At 39.3% G+C, this 22,898-nt stretch overlaps 1 protein-coding gene across 3 annotated transcripts in view; it reads right to left on the bottom strand.

Moving 5' to 3' along the window:
• TENM1 (teneurin transmembrane protein 1) overlaps positions 1–22,898 on the bottom strand; it is a 794,498-nt gene that overhangs the window by 143,843 nt on the left and 627,757 nt on the right. For all 3 annotated transcript variants that reach the window (XM_077888554.1, XM_077888556.1, XM_077888557.1), the window contains 2 exons: positions 22,589–22,805; positions 5,541–5,660 (listed from right to left, as the gene is read on the bottom strand). In XM_077888554.1, coding sequence (XP_077744680.1) covers positions 5,541–5,660; positions 22,589–22,805 — 337 coding nt within the window. The remainder of the gene's footprint in view (positions 1–5,540; positions 5,661–22,588; positions 22,806–22,898) is intronic.

The raw sequence follows: 22,898 nt of genomic DNA, 5'->3' as shown, positions 1-22,898 counted from the left end.
AACAACCAAAATAATGTGCAAGTTAAAAAATCAGTGATTTTTGTACACTTTCCTTCCTCTGGGACTCAACTATATCCATTTGTATTTCTGTTTTATAAATTTCCTCTAGCTAAACGTATGGATGACTTCTTTTCACTATCTAGTAGACTTCTGAGAAAAAAAAAACTCTGCATCACCAGTTGATATGCACCCCGAATTTGTAAACCAATTTTAATATTACCTTAAACAAAATCACTGCATGTATTTCTGCAAAGTCGTATTTTACCATTTAACATTCAGCAGTGTCTTTACTATAATACATTATTCATCCTCAAAAAAAAAAAAAAAGATTCCTAAAATGTAACTGAAGAAAAGTAAAGAGCCGAAAGGTTAACTATCTTGTTCGGAGTCACAAACAGTGTCAGAAATCTGGTGGTGTCTTTGAGATGGCATTTGGAAAAGGTAGCAGCAGAGGAACGTTGTTCAGTGAAATTTGAACAGTACCATGCCTGAACCCTCCACATTTGCCCGTCCACTTCAGCTGCTGATTCTACTTGAAGTCTACATTTAGGATTTCTGGTTCCATCTAGGATGCCTCTTGGTTTCCTTTTGTAAGACAGCCTGTAATGGACCCTATCCATCTCTGCTGACAACACCTTCCATATCTCTGACAAAGCAAGACTACCTCTCCTATAAGCCAATTCTGTCCATCACTTGATGTGGTATCTGACATTACTCTTGCTTTGAAGCATAACACACTCAGATTTCAGTTCATTCTGCACTAGATGATTGTACCTTACTTCTCCTGTAAGCATAATGATGTCTTTGAGATAATGGACTTGAAAGCATTCAAAAAGCATAAAATACTATGTAAAAGTAAGATAATGATAAATTATTACTATTATATCATAAAATGGATAAAGGACAATATGATGCTTCATAATATTCAAAGCAACTAAAATCCACAGAAGAGAGATGTAAGCAATTCCCTGCATTAAAAGAAATATTTCTGTAAAACACTTTTTCAATGATAGAATGCCATGATAGGAAATCAGACTTAATTATGGATATCTCACCACTTTCTTCATATAACATTTATTATATTTACTATAGTATTGCCAATCAAATCTTGTTGCAGAAATCTTCCAGATAAAGATAAATGGACAGTAACAAAGGATGGCTAATACTGTATTTTTTATTGTTCCTTTTTTCAGTCAAGTAACTGTAATATTAAGGCAGTTTCCAAAAAGAGGATTCGAAGAACTACAATAGCTATAGAAAATAATCTAGGTTTGAACTAAAAAAGAAAGCCCAAGTGGCTTATGATTTAAGACAGAGAGGATGAATTCATGATAATACTGAAGCAGTTTAAGGCAAGTGTAGTGGGGAAAATCCTACACTCCTTGCCAAGAGACCTTTCCTCTAGTTCACAGTCTATGCTGATTTACCTCCATGTCCTTGGGCAAGTTTGATTTGCCTAAACCTTGGCTCTTGCCTCCTTAAAATTGAAGTGCTTATTTATTTGAAAACAAAAACAAATGCACACACACACATACACACATAAACTATCCAAACAAAAACATATGCACCTGTGAGTTATTCTCTACTTCTAGAAAGATTAAGGAGACAGGGCAGGTTTTGGCTTCATACACACCTGGGTTCGAAACCCAGCTCTGCCACGTTAACATTGTGTCTTTGGGCTAGTTATTTAACTCCCATGAATTTCTGTTTCCTTGTTAGTAAAATGGAGCTAATATGATTTATCACTCACCTAATACTGCTAATTAGTAAATAAGAAAGACTTAAGGGTCAAGGACTCAGCAAATGTTAACTCTCTTCTCAAATCAGATCCATTGCCTTATTATATTTACAGATATATCTTCTTGTAGTTCAAATGAGCTGTAGGCCAGCTTTTGATTATCTCCATAAGCAGATACTGATTTTTAAGTTCTTCTGGGAACTTCTCCTAGGTATCCTGTGATAGTTTAGTTTTATATGTCAATTTGGTGGGGTTATAGTACCCAGTTATTTAGACATGAATCTAGATGTTGCTGTGGAGGCATTTTGTAGATGTGGTTAATATCTACAATTAGTTGACCTTAAGTGAAGGAGGTTACCCTTGATAATGTGGGAGGGCCCGAACCAATTAGTTGAAAGACTGAAAACTGAAGTTTCTTTGAGGAAGAAGGAATTCTGTTTCAAGACTACAGAGGTAGCATCAACTCCTTCCCTAAGAGATTCTAGTTTACCAGCCACTATAGGTTTGAACCTAATAGTTCCCACAATCACATAAGCCAATTCCTTGAAATCTCTTGTTCTCTCTCTCTCATATATACTATGTACACACACACACACACACACACACACACACACACACACACACACAGAGCTTCTTTTTCTCTGGAGAACCCTGACTGATTTTTCCTTTTCCCACCTAGCTGATATATAGTCAGACTGACTCAATTGCCATAGAGGTGGAAGGTGTATCTGTGACCAAAATTCCATCTACATATTCCAATGCCAGGCTGCATGTTCCCTGAATAATTAATTCTTTGGGATTTCCCCCACTACAAATGATATTAATTGGCATGGGTCATTAAGAACAGGTTATCAAGTCATTTGATAGTGAGTATAAAAGACCCAACGGAGAGGACATATTTGTTTGAAGACCTACCTGTCAATCTATAATAAATCAGAGCAGTCCTACCCATAAATGGACGACTATTAAGGCCAATGCAAAATGCTTATTTCTGCCTTATGGTATCTATAAATCCACAAACTCTGGACTTGAACAGGGAGGGAACTCCCTGTTCATTTTTCAAAGTCTTCCAAAGTTCTTGAGACCTTTAACGCTTCTCAAGAATCTTCTAAGGTCAGCGCTTCACCTATTGTTCTTATCACTGGCTAAACTATAACATAAAAAGTTCTCTTTCAAAGCTTTCCTGAGCACTTGTTATATAATCTAAGTTGAAGGTGGGTAATTATAGAAGATAAGAGCCAGATTACTTGGGTTCAAATTTTGGGCTCGACCCTTATTAGCTGTGTTAATTTGGATACGTTTTCTCATCTGCCAGAGGAGGAGGATGATAATAATGCTTCCTACCTCATAAACTTGTCGTGAGGATGACACAGATCAACACTTATGAAAATGCCTGGCATACAGTAGATACTCATACATATTCATTTTCCTTTGGAATTGCCTTTTTTCTTCTATTCTGATACTTCGGCCTCTCCCAATCTGCATGTCTAATCTCTTCTTACTTTTAGAGGTCTCCTTCTTCCATTCCCATAGTTCCTTTCGCCTTTTATACATCACTTTGGTCCTGTGACCTAGACTTTTCCTGGTTCTCTAGGGGAAGTTGTCAATTAACTTGTGCAAATGGATGATAATGGGAGTAATTCTACATCCCACATAACATATTTGCATTTAACGAGAACTTTTAGAGTCAACAGCTTAACCCAAAGCAGTGATGCCATTGGTGGGAACTACAGGCAAGGTGGCAGACAGGTTGGACTGAGACTTGGAGACAGAGGGCCCCTTACAGCATCTTACATATCACACTCTGTCTACTGGGTATTTAAATGCTAATCTCAGCCTTTCTGTAATCCTTTTGCTCTCAGATATAGTTTCCTTATGATACTCTGCTTTCGAAATGTACTCAGTCTGAGAGAGCAACAAGCAGAAACATATAAATGGAAACTCCCATCACACTGTCACTTTATGTCCAGGAGATGACAGTGGGACAGTCTGCTTGGCATTTGGGGCACAGATTTTGAACGCTTACACCCTTTGTGGAGCCTGAGGGGAGAGTTATTGCCAGAGGGGACTCTGGCTGTATCTGTCATCTACATAAACGTAGTTCTCACAGAGAGCTCAGCAGATGAGGGTCCTGGCATTTTACTTAAAACAAAAAACACAAAAATGACGACAAAAATTGTTCTTTTTTTAATGTTTTCGGTAAACTGGAAACAGAAATTTTTAGATTTTTTTAAGATATTGTTTCTTTTAAGCTCTTTTGTAAATATCAAATAATTCACTCAAACCTTTCTACACATGCTAAAAAAAAACCCTAAAGGCCCATGAGTTCTCCAAGTGAAGTCAAATGTCTATGAGGGCATATTCTATTTAAAGAAACAATCCATTTCTCAATTTCTGGCACATAGTTAAGCATGCTGGCAAAGGGAGAGGCCACTTCTGTGTACCAGTTACTGGTGAGGGAACTACTAAAATTTCATCATTCAGTCAAGCTGGGAGAAAGGTCCATTTGAATTAGTGGAGACCTCCAACTATGGACTATTTGAAATGAAATGTACTTTTTATTGCATATATACACATATATACAATGGATGTGTGTGTGTTTATGTGTATTCAGACTACCTGTACCCAGAGTAGTTTTTGCTGAGCTTATTCTAATAAATAGGTGGCTAGTTAATAATCTGCAATATAATTTACGTACAAATCATTTATATGATTTACTGAAGTCTTAAAAACTGTTTTTCTTATGTATGTTAAAACTTTTCTTTTTAGCTTCTTTAATTTTTGTAAGCATTTCCTTGATAGGTAGTTGAAAAAAAAAATTCAGCATAGCCCAGGTTGAACAATTAGCAATTCTGAAGTGGTTAGGACTAATAAGGTTTGATTGTAGGTTCTTGAAATAAGACAGTCTCACACTGTGATAAAGCTCCAAGCCAACATCTCTTTATGTGACTACTGAAGCAGCTTATTGTGAGTAGTTCATTTTAAGGGCAGACATCTGGAGACTAGGGCACCTCAAGGCCATTATTATAGTGTTCCTGAGGGTCATAAATGGGTACCTTTAAGCCAGACACATGGGCCTATTGACTCAAATATTTTGAACAAATGTCTATCTAAATGGTAGACAAAATGTCTACCTAAATGATAAACAAAAATGTTTTCATGAGCAAATCCGTTTCTGGGGTGGAAAGATTTTACTTAGTGGTCTTGCTTCCTGGGTCTCAGAGAGCCTGAGAAGCCCTTAGAGAGTAGCCTGGTGGTTGGTATTGAGGTTAAATCACTACAGTTATTAAAGACACTTAAGGGAATTGGTTAGGCTGGCCATGCTTGTCAATCAGTTGCAGCCACTACAAAAATAAGCAGTCTAGGGTGCACACATTAAAAATAAATATCTTAATGAGGTTGAATTTTGTACTTTTGGGAGAAATCTTTTGGACATCTTCATTTCTGAAATATTTTAAGTCTGCCATGGAAGAACAGCCTAAGTGTTCCTGGCTCCCTCTTTATTACCTGCATCATCTCACTGAATTTTGAAGCTGGATTGATAAATGGAATTGGATGTAGGCTAGGAAACTTTCCAGGTGGCCAGGGTTTCCAGAAGACTTGAGTAATAGTGCATGGTTAGAAGAGAAATTTGGTTTGATTTAGTTGGGGAATAGAGGAAATAAACATCACCAACGACTTTCTGAAATACAGGCTAGAAGGAAGATGGGCTTACAAACACTGTATCATCTAAGCCCTGGTTTGGCTCATAGCTAGAAGTCACTATTTGGCCCCCCAATGATTAGAAGGAATACTGACGTACCTTCCATCTTGCCGGCTGATGGTAAACCCATAATCACTGTGATGCAGGAAACTAACATTCACCCCTACTAGAGGAGTTCCATCTACAGCCACCACTTGGCCTCGAATCACACAAGCACGCCTGCAACACAAGATCAAAGGCAAATATAAAAGCATGTTGAAACTAGATTCTAGAAGCCAAGATGGAGAAACTTTGGAAAACACAGTCAAGTATAACAAAAAACACAATAATTTCACCAACCAGTAGTAACTACTAACAACATTTCGAGGATGGCATGTGTATCTTTTTTGCCCATGAAAACTGGGATTATACTCAGTATAGATCTGTGTCCTGATATTTTTATGTTAACAGTGTATTATTAACATTGTCCAATGTAATCAGAAATTCCTTAATATATCACTTTGTTATTATACAATATAGCCTTAAAACAGCATTCCTTAACTGGTTTAATTCATTCCTTTTTTTAGGACATATAGTAGTTTCTTAATTTTTCCTGCATTGAGTATCTTATATTTCCTTGGGAGATAGTCCTAGTTGTGGAAGAATAATTTTATTTTATTAAAATTCATCACATTTATTAATACATAAATACATTGTACATATGACTAAAGTCTCTGCTCAAGACCTCCCTCCCAGCTCTTGGTCTTCTCCTCAGAGGTAATCAGTAATGTGTGCATTCTCCATGCACTTACATACATATGTGTGAATATTTTTAAGGCTCTTGATTCATATTGCCAAATTGCCTTTTTCTGGAAAAACAATATTATAAGAAAGCAAACTTATTTGGACAAATTTTAAGAGTGAGTCTGCAAAAAAGACATGGTCCTTAGCTATAGTATTCTGTTTCTCTTGCTTAATTGAAATAAAATATTTCAGGCGATTTTTTCCTTTAAACAAAGGAGTTTCACCCTTGCCCAAAAAATGAGATTCTATTAAACTAGCTCTCAAATAGGGCTGTCTCCCAGACATAGTCCACTAAAATGTGCATACTTTCAGCTCTAGCCTGACCAAGTTATAACAAATTTCAGGCATTTGACAGTTAATAAGAGGACCCAGGAGCAAATTCCAAGCAAAGTTTTTTTTCACTGATCTGCCATTATTGGGGGCAGCAGGGGTTGGGGGGCAGTTTTTTCACCACTTGTGGAGGGGGGGAGTCCAATCCTAGTTTTGGCAGCCCTGAGCTCTAGCATGTGCATTTTGTAGCTGGAGCTGGAGGTGTTGAGGAAGGTTGAGCAAGGTCAGTGATTTTTTTCCTGGGGAGTTAATGTCATTTTTTTTTTCACCAAGTGGGATTCAGTAGATCCAGGGGATCTCAATCTTAGATTAAAGAGGGCCATGTCATTTGGGCAAACATGACTTTCCAAAGTAACCATGATAATTCCTCCCTGGCATTATATCTTCCTAAAAAAGAATTAGCAAGTTGAGGCAATATATCTGAAGGCTCATGGCCACAAAAATCTTTTGAGAGAAAAAAAAAAAATCTCTGAAAAATCGAAAGACAGTTACCAGCCAAAGTTTGTTTTATACATCACAGCCAATAGACTCCACACTCCATTCTATCACACATAATCAAAGGAATTGGATATAAGTTATGCTAATAGGATTTATCTTGCATTACCTAAGGCCTTCCCCGAAAACAAACTACAAGCCATTAAGTACTAACCAAAAGTAAGCTGGTATAACTGTTGCTATCGCTGTATTGAAGTCTCAGACCAACATTCCTAATTTTGACATAGATCAGTGGCTTTCTTTTTTCCAATGAACGGTACATTTTTATGAGTTCTATAAATCATGGCCCTGAATGGTACGCAAATGACATAGTGGCACTTGCTTTGTCTTGTCTGATTCTCCCAGTTTCTTTTGGGGAGATTTCGAAAGTTTGAGATTCTGAAATCCCATTTAATAGAGGAGACGTTTATTTGAAGGTCATTGAGTTCTGGATTTTGAACTAACCCTGACAGATGTGGTTCCAGGTTCTAAGTCCAATGTAACAAGAAATGAAAATGAAAGGATGTCTCTAGTTTTATACAGCAACCTTTTGAAGGTCTTCATAAAACAAAGTCTGACAAGCAGGGTACAGATGAAGTAGAAGCAAGCTGAGAAAATCTGCAAACTATGTAGGGATTGGAGCTAGAAGGGCTGAGAAGAGGCACTGGAAAATCCCTTGAACATGGCTTCCCCGAGCACTAAGTGCTGATGGCTTTTTTGGGGGTGGGGGTAACTCCAAACTTGCTAAGGCTCTACCAGTTAACAAGGTGGCCTTTGCAACAATAAAGCCTACCTAGGTGGTCGCTGATTCCCTTTTGGCAAGACAATTCTACACTTACTCATTTCATTTGTTCATATTACTCTAGACATTGTGTCTTCCCACAGCTATACTAGGCTCAATTATTTTTGTTTTTATTTTGTCAAGCCTAGTTGGCATTATTTGCTCATATTTTATGACAGACACAGACCTGTCTCTTCTCTTTGCTGCTCTTTTATTTTCTATACAGTTTATATTTATGAAGGATCCAGGCTGGTGAGTGAAAGTCTCATAAAAGCTATCATTATTCTGTGCATTTCCCTTGTATTCCTCTCTTCCTTCATTCTGTATCTCATTCTGAGGAGACTTGTCTTTTGACTCTTCTGCTCTTTAGTATTCCTCATATTTTATGAAGCACACAGATTTTGTGTGATAACGACTCATCAAAGTCATCATTATTCAAGACATTGTCTACCTGTTCTTCTCATTCATTTCACTCTGCATCATTCATAAATAATGTGCAGACTTGTCTTTCAACTACTTTATTTTTTATTTCTCATATTTTATGATGCACACCAACTTATAGCATATGATAAAGCCCCATAAAACTCATTATTCTACGTTTATCAGCATTGAGGTCTCTTTGTAATGTATTAGACTTTAAATGTTCTAAGAGTCCCTGTATCTTGCTGCATTTGCTCCCATTATTTACACACTCCATGTCATCTATTTTTCACAAGAATAACTCTTAGCTCCTTTTATTCCTGGATTACTAGTACTTACTGTAATCTTTGACCAACATCAGTCATCCTGTGTCAGTGGAAGCTGTCTAAATTTCAGGACAGTATTAAAGTATTCTTTCTTAATTTCCAGTAATCTTGATTGGCACTGCATGCAGAAACCTAGGGAAAACATTTTCCCAGGCAAATTTTCCATTTCAAAAAGAAAACTCTTGAGTCTACTTGCTTCCCCAGGCTACTCCTGCTCCAGATGGCCCTTAGGGAGCCTTCATATATACTCTTGCAAGTATGGTGTTCTCTCTACTTTGCTTAGCTCAACTGCTATTTTGTGCAATCTGGGGTTCTGAATTCAATTATTCATAATTGTGGATGGTAACCTTGTATTTACTTAATTTTTTCCTGAGTCACACAGTCACTGAAATGTAGTGTCTCTTCGCTTCACATTGTCTATTCGGATTGTGCTTCTCTTATCCAAGGCATCCTGTATAATTAATCTTTTTTTCAAGTTTGGGTGTTTGTTGAAGTAGTGAGCTGGATATGACAGCGAGTCTGTCTTTGGTAGTACCACCACGATCCTACTTTCTGTGCTATTCATCATTCCCACTGTGGTACCTCCCTGTTTCCTTGCCCAGAGAGTCTCCGGCATCTTCAAATCACCACCTAAAAAAGTATTCATACCTGGCCTGTTCTTGGCCCGTCTTGGGGAAACATCTGGAATTCTTAAATTATTGCCCATCAAACTACCCTCAACGTGAGTCCTAATCTTTCAAGCACCTGTCTTTTTCTGAAACTTTTCCCCACTAAGTATACGGAACTCCTCTGAGTCTTTTGAACCGTCTGGACTGTCATAAAGCTGACCCTGTGCATGTCTACAGCAGGTATGTGCCTAGTGTGACTGTCTTTGGTGTTGGTTTTGTGTGTGTGTTTTTGTGTACTCTCAATGGCAGGGACTGCACACTTTCCTTGGGGCTCACTATCCTTTGATTCACAGACATGGTTGGGATGCTTTCCTTTCTTGAATCTTTAAAAACCAGAACTTCTCCCTGCTGTTCTGGGTTAGAGTGAGATAACTTGAACTCAGATGGACATGACCAATGCGACTTTAGAAACACGTATGGGGATAGATCACCCCTCACAAGTGTCTCTCTTCCCGTTCTTTGGAGAATACAGGCTGCTGCCAAGCTGTCTACTTGCTGTCACTATGCTAAAGCAGCAACCCCCAAGGAATTGCTTCTTCCTTTAACAAATGCTGAATCTTGTAGGTGTTTGGAGCTTGGTCTGAAGAGCAGGGCATCCTGGGAAATGCAAGTCAGAATACACTTTACTCAGAGCCTTATTTAACTAACGAGCTGCTTGTTAGACCATTCTGATGCAAAATGGTCTAATTCATTCTGTATTTTCTTTTTCCATGGCATAGTCAAATTATCCCTAGCCTCCAATAAACTCTTGGTTCCTTTCTCCTCTTTTCTTATTTGTTGTCTTTTGTCTTCAGTGTCAAATTTCCAATATTCATTCAACACCTCAGGCAAAAACATTAACCTCAAGCACAAGATTTGGTTTGAAAAACAACACTGAAAACTAAATTGCTGTAAGAAGATATAATTTACTGCATTGTGTTTCTGATTAAAATCTTTCGCAAGGAAAATGAGGCTCAGAGTAGGGAAGTTATAACCATTTGCTTTTGTTGCTAACATGAGCGTAAGCAACCTTTGAAGGGTAACATTCAAAATCAAGGTCCTGGCCAGCAGGGGATCTAGCAGCAGTTGGGCAGGTTAGGTTGTTTTCTCCATAGGAACAGATGAAATCCTTTCCAGAGCTGACAGCTCTGGTCAAGAGACAGCACTGAGAAGGACTGGGCTGAGAGAGGCCACGCGAATGCTCTGCTCACTGGAGCTGGAATTCTGCTCTGTAAATTCCTCTAGGAGTCGTTATTTGGTTCGTGTCTCCAAGGGATGGAAACCTGCTGCCTGTGAGGCATGGTGCAATGGTTCTCCCAACATCTCCGCAGGCTCATTATACCGTCAAGTTTCACAGCTTTAGATTGCGTCACTTGGACTAAAGCATCTTATCGGCTGCCATCATGCAATGAATAAAGGATCTTCTCTTTAGAGTGTCATCTGTGCTATTGGTCCTCAGTCCTTCCTGGTAATATTTCTTGCATACAGATCAGTGGTTCTCAGACTTGATTACACACCACAATCACCTGGAGGGCTTGGTAAAACAGTCCGCTGGGCCCCAACTCCAGAGTTTCTGATTCACAGATCTGGAATGGGGCCCGAGAATGTGCATTCCTAGCAAGTTCCTGAGTGATGCTGATGCTGCCAGTCTAAAGGCTGAACTTTGAGAACCACTGTTTTAGTGAAAGCAAGACCAGAACAGTCAGCCTATTAAGATGTATGAACCCCTCAAGAGGGAGGCACAGGACAGAAACTATGAAGGCAGGCAAGTCACTCACTGGTTCGCAATCGGACCATTAGGAAGTTAATCTGTGAGGTATGAATTTGTAACTCCTCCCTCCAGACCTCTGGAAGAGAGTCTGCCACGTTGTGGTTTGGGGAATCACGTTGAAACCGTCATGCCAAAGCGGAGGCTGGACTATAAGATGAACCGTAGGGTCCCTTCAAATCCAGTGATTGTGTGATGAAAAAATGTTTTAACCTGATTTATCGGTCTCAAATAAGTGTCAAGTTTGTCTCCATCCTCATTAGTCTCCTTAGCGCTCAGATACAGGTTACTGTACTTGACGTAGCCTGTCTTGGATGAGAGTGATATACGTGTCTGTCTTTACCGTTAGATAGTCTACATCAGGGCAAAGACTGACTTTCCTCTTTGCATCCTTCCCAGTGCCTGGGGTACACAGCCCATGCTCGAGAAAGCTTTACAGAATTTCGGTTCAAATATTTGTTTATATGGAGATGTAAGATACTTGCAACCCACCCTCATGGCACTGCTTCAAAGGTTTCAGAGACTACTTTGAGGTTCCCGCACGACAGATGCCTTACGGTTCACTTATGAGAGGCCAGCATTCTGGAATGTGCATTATGACTTTCTCATCATGAGAGCGTTGTTTGATAATTGACAACTTCAGGGAATTAAATAGTACCCCTGTGATTGGGAAGAATGAATGAATAGTCCTCCTCAAATGCTTAATTTATGAACATTAACCCCATTATTCCTTTATATATTACCATATAATTACGATGTGGTATTTCATAATTTAAATACATTTGAGGGTTTTAATATTCAGATATTTGGGGGGGGGGGTTTCCACACAACACATGCTGGGTTTTTGATATATGTTATCTAAGCTGGTACAGCACCATGAAAACATTTAATGTTATAGCATAAGCCCGTTTTCATGTTCTGAAAATGTGAATGCAGTGAATGTTCATATGCAAACCCAATAAAATCTCATTAGTTTTTACTTAAATAGAGCAGGCTGATTTAATCCTACTCAGTTGGTCACTAGCCCAAATAAATAATACCTACTAAATGGGCAACAGTAAAAGCAGCTGGAAGCATTACCCATCAACATTCTAGGACTCTGGGAAAGGTGGTGCTATTGAAAATGCAGATAGCTTTTTAAGCAGAATTATTTTCCTCATGGCTAGTGATGTTTCAAGTAAAACAAAATGGGGGCACTCACCCTGAGGACGGTGGCTATTTTCCCATCTGCCCTGGTAATTGCTTGTCAAAAGCAGGCTTGCTTTGGATGCCTGAGATCCCCAAAGTAATGGGAAAAAGATCAAGTGTTTTGAAGCAATAAGAAAACTGACGACACAGTCACATTTTCAGGACCGCGTAAGTGCCAGTTTGCTTCATTTAGACACATGATTATTTTTGTCTGGAATTTGAATCCTGAAATATTTGTCCTGTAAGCCCTTGCAACTCTAGAATAGTCTCAAGTTTGTTTTTATTTGGGTTGATTTGGGTTTTTTTTTGTTTTTTTTTGTTTTTTTGCCTGGTTTACACTTTACTCAAATGGTTTCTTTGTCATCAGCCCTATGGGGTTTTATTAACCTCATTAACCTTTCCCGTCACTTCTCTGCGAATCTGCCCTTCAAATAATGGATAGTCATTAAATATTGGGGAAATCTGTCTAGTTGGCTATAGCCTGGCTGTGGATTACTCTTTCTTCCACAGAGGAAAACGTGTGGCCTAGCTCCACCCACTCCAGTTCTAGCACTGGCCTGCTAGTCCTCCATTGTGACTTTTCCCTGTCCTATCCTCAGCCACTTCACAAAGGTGCCACAACAAAAAAATAACCCAGTAAAATGATTGTCTTTTGAGTTGTACCTTTCTAATTACATTCTATTAGGTACCCTGGTATTCATTAAATATATATAATGTATATAAATGCATATACAAGTTCGTATAAATAAAGCATTTATGAAGCGCTTACTATGGGTCATGTACTACGTCGAGCACTTTCCTTATCTTATTTCATTTAATATCACTACGACCCTGGGTGGGTACAACTACTAGCCCTGTTTTAAAAGCAAAGAAACGGATCCAGAGAGGTTAAAAAAAACAACACTTTGCTGAAGATAACACAGCTAGAAAGTGGTGGATTGGTGGAGGCCTTCTGACCTGGATTCCAAGGGGCCTGGGCTATATTGCAGATCTTTCTTAAGATGGATAAAAATGTGGATGCAAATGAAAAGAGAGTTAGAGCTCACCTACACAGGTGGTGCTTTCACTACCCATGGACATCAGTTCCTGTGGACACTGACGAGCTGCTGAGTACCTTCTACGTGCAGAGTGTTTAGTGGAGATGTGCTTCATTTATTCCTCCTCCCCAAACCTGCATTTACTCTGCCCTCTCTAGGAACAAATTTTGATGATAGAACCAGCTCGAGACACTGCAAGCGAACAGTATGGCTAAGAAGCGAGTAAGAAGGATTTGAGCCTTTTGAATTTCTTAATGGAGTAGTAAGATGGATAAAATATTAGAAAATACCTATCCATACTGAGATAAGCTGTAGATAGATGGCTACTGGTATTACTAATCACAGTTATTAAGCATCTCAGAACATCCGAGTTTCAAAATACCACACATAATCAACTGAACAGCGTTTTGAAGATCTGTGCTCTGATTTTTTTTTTTTAATTCTTCTTTGCCCAAGAGCATTTGCAAGGAAGTGAAAGTCACACATTCTTTCTTTTTGGTACCTTTAGGTGTTGACTGCTGATTTCAGGAGCTAGTCAGCACTATAAATCTTGGAACCTTCAGCACTTTGTAATTTTTATAGTATGTTTCCTAAACTTTAGCATCAGACAAAAGAGTTGTCGGAAAAATCAGGAGATCCCATCTTCACATACGTAACACCTTTCATATAAATGCAATCAAAGTGCTTTATTAGTAAGTAGCAACGATCTTCCTTTCCACTTAGGACAACTGCAGAAGTGATAAGCAAAGGAGGTTGCTCAGGAAAAGCATCATGGTAAGACAAATAGAATTGTAGGGAACCATGGCTGAGCCAAATCACCCTCGGGACTCCTTTTGCAAATGTGGGCCGGTCTGTGCAATGCCTCCTTTCAGAAAGAAAGGTGAACAAGAGATAGATATGTGGATGCTGGTGCTGTAGAAAGAGCTTCCCCCTGTCCTCAACATATTCAATTTATTCAGTAATTGTTGCATTGTGTGTTTATCAGCCCCTAGCTGTGTATCTCGTATAGTGTTTTTCATGCTCGTATATTAAAACTGCACAAGCACCTGCCATTAGCAAATAGACTTGGAGATCCTTAACCAACAGATTCGTGAGAAAGTCAAACACCAAATATATGGATTCAGATTTGTACCTCAGCAAAATTACAAATGATTACGTAACAGACCTTCTGGGGATTACCTGTGCGCAGACTAGACTGTGTGTTACTTCCATTGATACTTGAATACTGTAATAACATTGGATTTCCTTAACAAATATTCTAAAATATAAGCTTTTCTTGCTTCTTCTTTTTCCTCATTCCAAATTGGCAAGTGGTTTCTATATATGCAATCCCTTTTGGGTTCAATACTAATTGATGAAGATCTGTTACTTTTTTTTTTTCTTTTCATGACTAAACTGTCTAGGGCTATTGCTGATTTGTGTTTCTAGAGGCTACTCCGTTTGTCTGAGGAATTCATATTTTCTCAATGTGCTTGTAGAAGACAGGTACCCTATCCCCTTATCAGTAAAACCTTTCACAGTAACCAGTATGTAATAATTCCTTGAGAAAGGTTTGTTTTACCTCTTCATATGGTGTCACAGAATCTTGATTTATTGGGCCTCTAAAAGTCACCACCAGGCCCTGGCTTGTGTGACAATCTGTTGCATAAAGGTCCAAGATCATCTGAGGTATAGATGAATGCCACGAGGTCTTTGCTCCAGTATCACTTCCCCAGAGAAGCTTTCCTGGACCTCTCTCTCTAAAATGGTCACCCTCCATTCCTAACCTTTCTTTGTGTTACTTGAAAGTGCTTATACCTACCTGACATTTACCTTTTCTGGAATCGTTCTTCCTCACTAGACTGTATGGGAAAGGCCCTTTGTCTGCTGTAGACCAGAGCCTAGGACAGTGCCCATCACCAAATGGATAAATTAACCAAGTAAACGTTGTAATGTTTATTGATCTCCTGAGTGAAATGATGAATCTTCTTCAATGTGGATTATCTTGAAAGAAACTGTAGGATCCATCATTATAAATGATGCCAAAATGTTGTTAATGGGAATTTTTTCATTGGGGTAAATGAGAATTTTTGCGATGATTGATTTTTTCCCCATTGAATTCATTTGTTTAATACAAACATTTTAAATTGTAGAAAAAAATTACCTACAGCCCCACATTTCAAAGGACAGAACTTCTTGCAAACTGTTAAGCTGCTCACAGTCCAAATAAGCTTTATGTTTTTTTTTTTTTTTTGGCAAATTATCAATAGTCTCCTGTTTGTGTCAATTTTAGCAGGTCTTCGTGCTCACCTGAGCTAATGAATACCATCTCTGAGCTACTGCTGCAAACTTCCAGGTCAGTCCTACTTCTGTCATTGTTTAATGACTTTGTTTCACTTGCTAGAGTCCCTTTTGTCTTACATGGACTTAGGTTCAAAGCAGGTGGATTTGAGAACCCTGAGCTGATGAACTCCAAGTTTCCTCAAAAACCTGATGTTTCATAATCTGCAGAATTTACTGCAGTTTGCAGTTAATTTCATTATTTATGCATTTACTTGATGTTCTGACTGCCTCTACTGCTAGACTGTAAGGGGAGTTCTGTGAATAAAGGGATGCTGTTTCTTTTGTTTCCTTCCATTCACATAGTTTTTGGCACAAAGTGGCACTCAAGGAATATCTGCTGAATAAATGAGTGATACATATCCTCAGCCCTTTTTAAAAAATGAGCTGACATCAGGATCTGATATTACATTAGGGACAGCAGAGGAATTTGATATCTCTTCTAAAAGAATTTAAAGTCCTTGGTTACTCTGGAAATACTAATATGTCAATAAAACACAAATTTTTAAAAAGCAGCAGTTAGTGTCTATCAAGCGTGCTTATTCTTAAGTCCCAGTCTCTATTCAGGATCGACAGTTTCTGTAGCAATGACCCATCTTCCTGCAACCTTGCCCCCATAACCTCACTCTTGATTCAATAACTCACTTTACCATTCACAGGATTTCAAATGGTATAAATTACCAGCTCAACTAAGTACAGAAAAGCATGTTTTATTAAACAAGTTAGGATAAGTAATTATGGTTGTTACCAGGTATCATGAATAATCAGGAGCATGAATCAAGGTTTTATTATTGAGTGGGGTGTAGTAAAGGAGGGGGAAGGCTTGTGTAAGTAAAGAGTTTGCCAAAAATGCCATGCTCAAGGCACTGTAGTACCTCGATTTGTTCTGGGGCCCTTGTCTTTGTTTTTCTCATGAGATGGAATAAGGACACATACCAAAATGAGCCAGTTAACAGCAGCCTTCACACTGGCTTCGTGACATTGCTCCTTATTCTCTCATTTTTTTCTTGATTCTAAATTTTGATTATCTAACCCATTGAAGGCAGAGAGAATTATTGATGCTTATACAAAGTTATAAATGATGTCAATTATGGGCAGGCTCTGACAGTGGTGGAATGTCTCATAAGGTAAAAAAAAAGAGTAATTACTTTGCTACTGTTAGATAATCACTTCATCTTTTATGAATTCGTTCCTGTGCTATTTGGAGAACAGTAATCTTACCTTTAGGCTGGTTCTACATTTGGGAATTGACTTATTTGAGGTCCTAATATCATCTGTGTGTTCTAGGCAACAAAAATGAGTTTTTCATTAGCAAATATGAGAAGAACACTTCAATATTACCACAACTAAGTCACTCACTCATTCTTTACTTGCTTTTTGCTAGGTGCTATGTTAGAATCTGGAGATACAGTGGTATGGTAGATTAAAGATGGCCACAAATTCTTTGATACTTCTTTCATCAAGAGGGGGGCATCTATGTCTCCCCCACTTCAAATCTGGACAAGCTCTGTGGCTGCTATAACTAATAGTATGCAATGTAAGTGACACTATTAAAATTTTTGGACATGAGCCTTAAGAGACCGGCATCTTCCATTTTTTTATCTCTTGAAATGCTGTCTTGGAGCCCTGAGCCACCATATGTGAGGTCAAACAAACTCAAGACTGGCTGCCATGCCAATAGGAAGACCAAGTAGAAAGGCTGTATGTACAAAGAGAGATTCCTGGCTGTAGCTCAGCTGTTCCAGCTCCCAGGTACTTGAGATATCCTGGCTGAGAGGCCAAACCTCATGGAGAACAGACAAGCCATCCTGGCCACATACTCTGTGTGAATTTCTGACCCACAGAATCCTGAGATATAATAATAAAATTTATTTTATTCCATTATGCTTTGGAGTAGTTTTCTACACAGCAACAGATAATCAAAACAAGGAACAAATCAGACTTGGTCCCTGTCCTCCTAGAACTTAAGATTTAGCAATTATGACAATCCAGAGCTGTTGTGTACATCCCAGAGTACAGCAAGAAATTGAAATACAGCAATTTCATAGAAACTAGAAAAAACCTATCATTTCGTTTAACCTCTTTACTTTGTATCCTGTTACCAGTGCTGTTATGTGCTTAATGCTGTATTACATTTGGTCACAAATAGAACTTTCCAACTACGGGTAGGCATTCTTGACTGGAGTGGGCAAGAGAGGCTGCCATAACTGCACCTAGCAGCACTGTTGCAAATTTTTAGATCTTTAAATTGTTCTTAAAACTTTTCAAAGCGATAAATGCAATAGTCAAATGCCTCTCAACAGACACATCCTTCTCATAGAAGTAGACATTTTGCTTCTACTACGGTGGGCTCTGGATTATCTGATGTCATGACTGATGACTGCCTCAAGGGAGCCTAAGGTGTGAGGCAGAGTGTAGACCAACTACTCAATAAAGTATATACAGGTACCCTAGTGAAGTAAGGGTGGAAATATTCCATTAATGTCATTTCCAGTTCATGTTCAGTTACCTTTTTTCTCTTTGTAAACCAACATAGTTAAGGCCTCAAATTAAGTAAAATGATACAATTAGATTTTTAAGGACCCTCAGGGAAATTGATCAGAAAGAACAAGCCAAACACTTGAGGTCTTTCCAAGGAAGGCTCTAGAAGCTGTTTAGTCCAGCAGGGCCAGGCATGTCACTGAAAGTGAGGGAAGTGAGCCAGGTGGAAGGGGAGGGAGGAGCGTGAGCTAGAAAGCCATGTCATATGCCCTCTACACGGACAGTGGCCCTCAGCTCTATACCACCTATGTCATGGGACTGGGTGCAGAGATACCAAGCTTTGTAAATGTTATAAAGAAGGAAGACATTCCAATTTTTATATTAGATATTTAATTCCTAAATGTTGGGCCAAACAAAATACATCTGTGGGCTGATATTAAGCAATCTCTGAAGTAGATGCCTGACATGGATTGATGTGGGGTCAGCCTCTCACAGCTACAAAACAGACAAATGAGTTTGGCCAGACCTTGCTGTCAGCGGTTGCACTAACCCTGGTAGGATTTTGTGTTTTAAATGCACTTCTCCATTAGTGATGGCGAGTGAAATGTCTGGCTTTGCAAATTACTGCTGTCGTTTAGTTTAATGTACTCTTGTTTTTACATATTTATAAAAACCTTTTACATTATTAATAGTGATTAAATGCTTAGACACTGAAGATCAATAATGCTTCTGTTCACCTATTTACATTATTAAAAAGTAATAAGTCATACAGAGCACGTATAATATGTGGTTTACTTTGTAGTCATGTTTGGAGTAGATTGGAAAAAAAATGAAAGAAGCTCAGGCTCCAGGGTAAAATGTATTTGAGAGAAAACCGGTAACTGAGCTGGGCTTGCCAGAGGTGTTACTGTGTGCAGGTTACATGTTCAGAGTGACATTGTGCTCTCATGGGGCACAGGAGGTACACATTTCATGGTGCTCACATGCCTGTGTAGCAAACCTGAGACAACAAAAGCTAGTCTCACTTGGATGCACAAAGATGAACAGATATTTAACCTTTGTGTGTCCTTGCAACAATTAGTCACCTGCATGCCACTGTCTTTAGCTCCAAAGGCTCCTGATGGTGGCAACACCCAGCAGTGAGTCATCTGGGGGGCTACATCTTGCCAGTAGGCAAATGAGCCCCTTGACAATGTTTTCTTCATCTGCTTATCCAGTTCTCTCTCAGTTATGTGACAAAAGCAAAAAAGCAGACTGGTTCACATGATTTTGGCACAGAAATGTTCTAGATCTGTCTGAAGAGTAGAACTCTTCAGCCAGGGATGTATAAGGGTCGTAAGTCTTTTCAGGGTTAGCTAGCCCAGTCTTCTAAATTGCCAAAGTGGCTCAGCATAGTGGTTTAGAGGTCAGGCTCTCAGTGCCAGCCTGCTTGGGTTCAAATCCTGATTCTGACACTCGTGGGTTGTGACCTTGGGCAAGTCATTACTTGACACCTCAGTTCTGGTTTCCTCACCTGGAACATAGGCATAAAATCAGTGTCTATCATGCAGAGTTTTGGTAAGGATTAAATGAGATAGCACATATAAAAGCTTACTATGAGGCCTGACACAGAATAAATGCTCAAGAGCAATTCACGTATAGCGAAGGGCCCATTTTGCCAGCCATTCAGTGGTGTTCTCCTACCAACAGGAAGTTAATTAGCACTGGTTTGAAGTTTGCAAATAATGCCATTGAGATGTATGAAATGGAACTGGATTTTTAAACATCACTTGGTTTTTTCCTTGTGTTGACCCAGATGCAACTTCTCAAGCAGAAATTAGGTCCAAGTCACCAGGTTTATTTACGGACGAGTTGAAATGGCTCAGCTGTACTGTAACAGAAAGGTTACAAGAGTTGCTTCGCTGCAAACTTGGTGGCTAAATGATGCTGGGCAAGTCATTTGTCTCTCTGAACCTGTTTCCTCATATGTAAAACGTGCTAATACCTCCGTACTTCATAGGGATACGGTGAGGACAAAATGAAATTAGGCATGTGTGAGGACTTTGCAAATGAAGAGGTCCTATTTACATGTAAGAGCCAGTAATGATTATTATTTATATATGCGATTGGAGTCGGATTTATTTTACCCAGAGAGACCCAGAGTGACACTGCGTGTGCTGATCTTCTAGAGGAAGTATAGTTAGATTGCTTGTCCTCAACTATATCCCTTGGAAAAGGCCTCCACCTTTTCTGACAGATGCCATAGGTCTCTAATAGCTGAGCCCCCAGGCTGAAGGGGGACCTGTCGTTCTGAATTCAAATGTGACTTGCAGAGCCAAATGGTAACTTGGAGCGTTTTACAAAAGGATGAGGACATGGGATGCCTGGGTGGCTCGGTGGTTGAGCGTCTGCCTTTGGCTCAGGCTGTGATCCCAGGGTCCTGGGATCGAGTCCCACGTCGGGCTCCCCGCAGGAAGCCTGCTTCTCCCTCTGCCTGTGTCTCTGCCTCTCTCTCTCTCTCTCTGGGTCCCTCATGAATAAATAAATAAAATCTTAAAAAAAAAAAGAATAAGGACAACGCACTCAAACCAGGAGAAGGAGAAGGGCATGAGCTACCATGAGTGTGATCAGCTTGTTCACTCTGCCGGCCCCGGCGAGCACTGCTGGAGCCGGGCTCTGACCTCAGGGCTGTGAGCCTCTCTCGGCTTTGCCAAGTTCGTCGTCCCGCGTCCTGCTCTGGGTCACAACGACTTGTCTCCTTGCCTCCCTGAGGTCATGACCTTCTCCCTTTCCTTGAGGTCAGCGAGTCATTGAACATACCTCCGTGTCATGGAGGTTGTATTTCTTCTGCTTGCTTCTTTTTTCTGATTTGGACATTTGGACTCACTTTTCCCAGAGCACGGAGAAAGCTGCAGAGTGACCACTTTTCTCCCGCTTCAATAGGAGAATGAGGGTAACGGCTGCCTTTGGTTCCTTTTGTTTCTCTGTGGTACAATCTCCACCAGCTAAATAATGGCTTTGACTGCAGTCCATCCGAAAGTTACTCCGGGGTTGTTACTGAGCTGAGTGAAACTCTTCAGAATGGGGGTGACGGAGTCTCTTGGGCGAACTCAAACCCTGACTAGATCCCCTGGCAGAACAGGCCTTTCTCGTGATGTGCTGGTGTTTGGGTTTTGGGTTCCATCAGACCCCTGAAAGGTCACAACTGAACAATAATAAAAAACACTGAGAAAAATTTGACGTTTCAATATCAGTTCTTGTCTACAATCCATGGAGAGGATGCTGAATGTTTTAAATTTCCACGCCCATCTGGGTTTTTTCTTTTTCTACTTTGTATAGGTCCAGGTGGGGTTGTCATTTTCTTAGATTGTTACTCATATTAATATAAACTCTTGACTGAGTTATCTCTGGGGGACTGATAACACCCACCAGGATGCAACAAACTGTGTGGGATATAGACAGGGGCTCCTGGACAAATATTTTGCATGCTTTTTTGAATTCCCATTTGTAAAAGCCTAGAAGGTAGTGAAACATCTGCTTATTGAATGAACAAAGGAGGACATTTTTAAGAGACCAGAAATGTTGACTTCAGTGACTTATTTATGTCTAGTGCTAATTAGTAAAATATATCATTGCTGAAGATGAAGCAGAGAATAACAATGAGCAAATTCATGTGATTACACTTCAAATGAGTAAGGTAATTTAAAAAATTTCTCTACCTATGGGCTTGGCCTTTGGTCTCAGGTCTTTAGTAGACAATTCATGCATTTGAGCTTTCCTAGAAGATAGATTTTCACAAGCCTTGCATTTCACATTAAGATGTCAAATTCACCCAACTCTTTCATATAGAAACGTTTTACATCATGGAATAAAACTTGAAATTTAGCTTTTGAAATTCAAGCGCTTTCAAGGGATCAATCCAGAAGCTAAATAATAAATCCACAAATCATACCTGCATTCTGTTTTTGTCATTTAAAGCGCCACCTATACTTTACTATAAATAATACACATTGTGAGTGTGTGTGTGTGTGTGTGTGTGTGTACACGGTTGACTCTTGAACAACACAGGGGTTAGGGGTGCCAACCCCCAATGCAGCTGGAAATCCATATATAACTTTTGATTCCTCCGTTGACCATAAGACTTACTGATAACATTAACAGTTGATTAATGCATATTTTGTGTAGGTATTGTATACTATATTCTTATAGTAAAGTGAGCTAGAGAAAAAAATGTTATCAAGAAAATCATAAGGAAAATACATTTACAGTACTGTACTGCAAAAAATCTGCATATAAGTGGATCTATGCAATTCAAACCTGTTGTTCAAGGGTCAACTGTATACAAACACACACACACACAGACACACACACACACACATTCATCCTTCATGATAAAGAATCTCTAGAAACGCCTTGTCTCTGTTAACTAATCAGTAAGGTCTTGGGCATTCCAGAGAAGCCTAAAAAAGAAATCAACATGTACTGTGTGGAATGGAAAGTAGCCTAAAAAAGAAAAGAAAAGAAAGTAGCCTGATATTTTGAAAACATCTTTCTTTCACAGTTAAGGAAAAACATGACTACTGTTTATTAAGGAATAAAAAAATACATGTATACCTGCTGTCAAATGAGATCTCTGGAGGAATGACGTGAGTGCTGTCCTTGCCAATGAGGAATTTGATTCGATCATAAAAGAGTCTCGAAGTATGCTGAGAGAAGGGGGGTTGGCTTTGCTGAATGAGGTCAAGAGGATCTGGTGAGCCCTGACAGAGAGGACTTACATAACAGTTGCTTTGTTGACAACAATCAGGGTCCACACAGTCGGTCAAACCATCTGAAAAAAATTTTTATTGGAAATTTAGCTTCAAGAGAAACAACATTGTTTAAAACATGCACAAATGGTGAAAAAAATCTAGACTACAGTCAA

The sequence above is a fragment of the Canis aureus genome, chromosome X (assembly GCF_053574225.1).
Source record: "Canis aureus isolate CA01 chromosome X, VMU_Caureus_v.1.0, whole genome shotgun sequence".
Lineage (NCBI taxonomy): Eukaryota > Metazoa > Chordata > Mammalia > Carnivora > Canidae > Canis > Canis aureus.
The sequence above is the reverse complement of the archived record's forward strand: the minus strand, read 5'-3'. Positions and strand labels throughout refer to the sequence as shown.